The sequence below is a fragment of the Phlebotomus argentipes genome, unplaced genomic scaffold (assembly GCF_947086385.1).
Source record: "Phlebotomus argentipes unplaced genomic scaffold, Phlebotomus argentipes genome assembly contig_17, whole genome shotgun sequence".
NCBI lineage: Eukaryota > Metazoa > Arthropoda > Insecta > Diptera > Psychodidae > Phlebotomus > Phlebotomus argentipes.
In genome coordinates this window covers 1,078,843-1,083,112 of record NW_026776166.1, presented here as the reverse complement: position 1 = coordinate 1,083,112, position 4,270 = coordinate 1,078,843, and the positions used below count along the sequence as shown (strand labels likewise).

Here is a 4,270-nt window from a genome sequence, read left to right as displayed (position 1 = left end):
AAATAATAGACAAAATGTAGAGACTCACCGGATTGTTTTATTTGAGGAAGCCAAACACTTCCTTGGACGCGGATTTCCTCGCCAGTTGCTCCTCTTGCTTCAGCGCTTTCAGCAGTTCCACGTTCAGACATTCTCCAGCCATCATTCCCAGCTTGATTGTCTCCTTGATCGTGGAATGGAGGAAAGATCCCGCGCCTGAAGTCCTCAGCATCGTCACGAAGCCTTCATCCGTGGCCTCTGCGTAGGAAACTCCGACCACGAGCTTCGCCGAGGCGCACTCCTCCTCCTCAGCCGACGGATCCACCACTGCGTGGTCCCCAATCTTGCAGAGCGTCACCAGCAGAGGCACGCGCTCGATCGACAGCCTGTAGCAGTCGTGGATGTCATCTGAGAGCTCCAGTTCCACGTTTCCTCCGTCCACTTGGACAGCGTTGACTTTCGGGATCTTCGTATTGAACAGCGCTGCCTTCACCGCCAGCGAGACGGCGTCGAAGAGATTCCCGCCGCACTCCAGAATCAGAATGTCAACATAGAGCTTCCAGCATTGCTGCTCCCTCAGGATGCACAAACTCCTCAAGTTGAAGGCATGTGGCGAGGCGTAGGCCTTCTGCAGGGCGTTGGCAATCTCCAGCGCGAGATCTCCACCACCCTTGCCCTCAAACTCTGGCGTGGCATTGGCTGAACAGTCCACAAAGAACTCAATCTTTCCCTCGTCCGCATGATCAGCGCTTGGAGTGTCAATCTCAGTCTTCACTCCCACGAGGATGTCAGAATTCGCCAGCCTGAGTCTCGCAGAGCCACTTGTGTGTGGCACCACGTCTGTCTCAATCTCCAGTGGCCGGTAATCCCGGCGAGTTCTGCCGTCTGTCCGGAAGTCTTCCTGCAAGACCAAAACTGCGTGAAGAAACCGCGTTCCTGGCATAATTTCACAGCATACCTGCACGCCATGCACAATGAACGTCTTCTCTGCATCACTCAATAAGATATTTGCCATTTTTCACCTTGTTTTCATTGATTTCTCGGGAAAACACCGCATCAAAATAAAACGCCTGATCTCAAACACAACCTCTCCACTGAATGCGGCCATCTGTTGGGAATTTGAGGAAACACGGTCAGGAACTTGCCCGGAAAAAAGCCGGCAATCCTTTCCAACTGCGCACAAATACCCTAACAATTCCTAATTATCATTTAATTTGAATATAATCCTAGTTAAGAAATTTCTGACAATAGGAAGAGATTCACATTACACGATTTCTCTCACATTTGAGTATCTTTATGAGGCTGGAAGTCATCATCTGGCGTACAATTGGACAAATTCCTTGACTTTCATTTGGAAATCCGACTTGTTCTGCAGATACTGTTCCGCCGCTTCGATATTCAGGGGATCATCGAAGTTGAGCAGGTCCTGAGAAGCAGAAAAAAAAGCGCTCGATCTCATCAGGACTCTCAGAACTTGGTTATTCTGTGGATTACTCACCGTGAAGAGAGAGTTCAGTCCCCAGATCACGTCCTTTAACCGTCTGGTTGGGGCCCAACCCATGCCATCGATGGAGTTCTGTCGCAGGAGCGAGAGACAGATGTCTCCTTCGAAGATGTTGGGATGCCACAGCTTTGTCAGACACTTTACCTTTGGAGGCTGCGGAGGAAAGCAAGAAAACCGAACACTGTGTTAATCCTCACTCAGCAGGGATGCCACTTCTCCACATTACCGTCATGTTGTACTCTTCCGGCACGGAAACCGTGAACTGGAACTTCCCTCCTTGCCAGTAACCTTCATCCGGGAGAATCGTCAGGGAAAACTCGCTGAGAACGTGTGGATCACCAAAGTGTATTCTGCACGTGCTGGGCCTGCAAGGACACTCACTTCAGACAAGCTGGTCAGCGCGAATCGCCGAATACTTACAGAGTTTGCTCCATTTCCTGCACCTCCTTCACCAGCAGTCGATCCCGGACGGAAATTCGCTTGGAGACACGCTCTGTCTTCCTGGTCAGCGAGATCATCGTGCTGCCCCACTGCCTTGCCCGTTTTGCCCAATTATTAGACACAGAACATGGTTGAACAGCCCAAGAAACACTACAATTCTGAATATTTACAAAAATGCACACTTTTTCAAGGAGACTTTGACAGCTCAGCCATTATTTTCAACCACTTGGCGCTCGCTGCGCCTCTGGCGGAAACTTTGTAGTTAACCGTGGAGTCGCCATTGTTGTTGTTTTGGAGTTGTGAGGAAAGAAATTTGGAGAAAATTGCTAATATCATTGTGAAATGTGATGAAAATGCTTTACAATGTGAATAATTGAGTGTAAAAGTGCAAAGAATGTGTTTCTTTCGAAATGTCAAGTGGAATTTTTGGGTATGAAAGTCTCTTTCAAAGAAAAGAATTCTAACCATTCCTAAGAAAAGGAAGCCAAGCTAATTTATTTATAGTAATTTTCAATGTAATTTAACAATTAACATTAAGTCAGGCATTATTCAGGATTAACTATTCCTCCAATACCTTGACCAGCTCCACCAACTGTTCCCAAAACATTTCCAGTTATCCCAGCAATGACTTGAAGGATTTGGTTGAAAATGTCCGGATTTGAGGGATTTCCCTGGTTTTGGCTTGGGTTTTGGGCAGAATTCTCATCTGGAAAATTAAACAACATCGTATTAAATACCTGTGCAATTTGCTCAAAGATAAGGATCATCGAATTATGGAGACAAAACACGGTTGTTAAGCATTTATTCCTTCAGAATTATAAGAGATAATGGAGATAATGCTATTGTTATCCTGTGACTCCGCTCAGGAGTCCTCCTGCTCCGCCTAGAACTCCCTGGGCGAGTCCCAAGACGAGCCCCACGAGCTGACTAACGATATCCCGATTTTCCTGATTGTCTTGGCGATTGGATTGACGATTTTCGTCTGGAAATTCACTGAAGAGTAATTTCTAGAGCGAATTCACGGACTTTCCAACTCACCTGCATAGACCAGCGTCACGGCGATCATTGCGATCCAGATGAGGAGAACAGCGATGAAGACAACTTGCATTTTGAAATGATTCTATCTTCTTTGAAATGCTCAAATTGATTGATTCCCATCTCTTGACGATTGTGTCTTTTATAGCGGGAAATGCATGTCGATTTGATCATTTCTCAATATTCCTGATGGGCAAATGCTGGTTGCATTTGACCCCATTGGATGCGCGATTTGGGGTAAATTTCCACAGAGCGAGAGGCTGTTAAAAAATCTCTCTCGCCCTGGTGAGCTGTCCTCGTTATCTCATGTGTGTGAGAAGAGAGATAAAGGCCTGAACTCTTTGCTGTATTGTCCTAATATTTAAATAGTCAATGAGGCACCTGTAAAACCTTGTAAATTTGTCTTACCGCAAGCTAAATGCGGCTGCAAACAATTACTCTTTATTATCTTTGAGATATTTGAGAAATGTATTCTCATTGTTACCAATTAAACACGCTTTTTGTGTTGGTTTCTCAATTGAAAATTGAAATTGGGTGGATATCTCGTCTCTTATTGTCCACACTTTCCGATTAAACGCGCGCGCATATTCGCGAGCGATGTTGGACGGAATGGAGAAAGGCACAGGCGAGGGTTGATGGTAAAATATGTGAACGTACACAGAGACTGATAACAGTGATAAAGACTGTCGCAATTGGAATGTTTACACGGGGGAGTTGATGAAGAAATAAATTCTCTCAGAAATGAATTATTATTGCTGTCAAATTGGGTAAGACGACATTCTCTCAAGCACAAGACTTTATTCATTTCTCGCTCATCATCGTAATGAAGATATTTTCCACTGGATCTCGCGCACTGCTGGCTTTTTTTCGTCACATCGCGAGCCAGACTTCTTATCTAAACTCTTGTCCGACTTCTGCTTGAGGAAGTTGAGGTGAAGAAATTGGGAAATTGGGTGGGGAATAGCAGAAATTGCTCAAATTTCTGATATTATCCAGAACACTGTTGAATACTTTAGTCTTCTAGTGGGATTTGCTTATGATTTATTAGAAAATTCAGCAAAGGCAATAGTTAAATGTCTCTATGAACTGCTTAGAATAAAATTGCAGAGTTAAATCCTTGGTTAAATCTAAGCTAACAATCGAGATAACTCAAGAATATAAGGCGATCGTTTGCCAACATTTCTTGCCAAAATCAATTATTTAATTCAACCCAAAAACCTTGCCTAATCATAAGGGAAGAAAAATCTAGAACATGAAGTGTTGGAATGATTTTATTCGACTCACTTTATGAGATTGCTGCAAGAAAGCCCA

General features: G+C 44.6%; 2 protein-coding genes across 2 annotated transcripts; both read right to left on the bottom strand.

Annotated features, from left to right (window-relative positions):
- Window positions 1-37: 37 nt before the first annotated feature.
- LOC132256753 (exosome complex exonuclease RRP42) lies at window positions 38-1,075 on the bottom strand. Its single transcript, XM_059753293.1, has 2 exons — window positions 938-1,075; window positions 38-880 (listed from the first exon to the last, which is right to left on the bottom strand). The coding sequence occupies exons 1-2, from the start codon at window positions 992-994 to the stop codon at window positions 38-40; spliced, it is 900 nt and encodes a 299-aa protein (XP_059609276.1). The 5' UTR covers window positions 995-1,075.
- An 85-nt stretch (window positions 1,076-1,160) lies between these two features.
- LOC132256688 (NEDD8-conjugating enzyme UBE2F-like) lies at window positions 1,161-2,138 on the bottom strand. The gene is made up of 4 exons (XM_059753184.1): window positions 1,904-2,138; window positions 1,710-1,848; window positions 1,478-1,636; window positions 1,161-1,405 (listed from the first exon to the last, which is right to left on the bottom strand). The coding sequence occupies exons 1-4, from the start codon at window positions 1,999-2,001 to the stop codon at window positions 1,292-1,294; spliced, it is 510 nt and encodes a 169-aa protein (XP_059609167.1). The 5' UTR covers window positions 2,002-2,138; the 3' UTR covers window positions 1,161-1,291.
- Between the last annotated feature and the right edge of the window lie 2,132 nt (window positions 2,139-4,270).

Excerpts from the sequence above, each read along its gene's own strand:
- LOC132256688 (XM_059753184.1), bottom strand. The coding sequence starts at position 2,001 with ATGATCTCGCTGACCAGGAAGACAGAGCGTGTCTCCAAGCGAATTTCC. Across the intron at positions 1,849-1,903 it reads CAGGAAATGGAGCAAACTCT|GCCCAGCACGTGCAGAATAC; the intron begins GTAAGTATTCGG and ends GTGTCCTTGCAG. Across the intron at positions 1,637-1,709 it reads CGGAAGAGTACAACATGACG|CCTCCAAAGGTAAAGTGTCT; the intron begins GTAATGTGGAGA and ends TTTCCTCCGCAG.
- LOC132256753 (XM_059753293.1), bottom strand. The coding sequence starts at position 994 with ATGGCAAATATCTTATTGAGTGATGCAGAGAAGACGTTCATTGTGCAT. Across the intron at positions 881-937 it reads TCATTGTGCATGGCGTGCAG|GAAGACTTCCGGACAGACGG; the intron begins GTATGCTGTGAA and ends TTGGTCTTGCAG.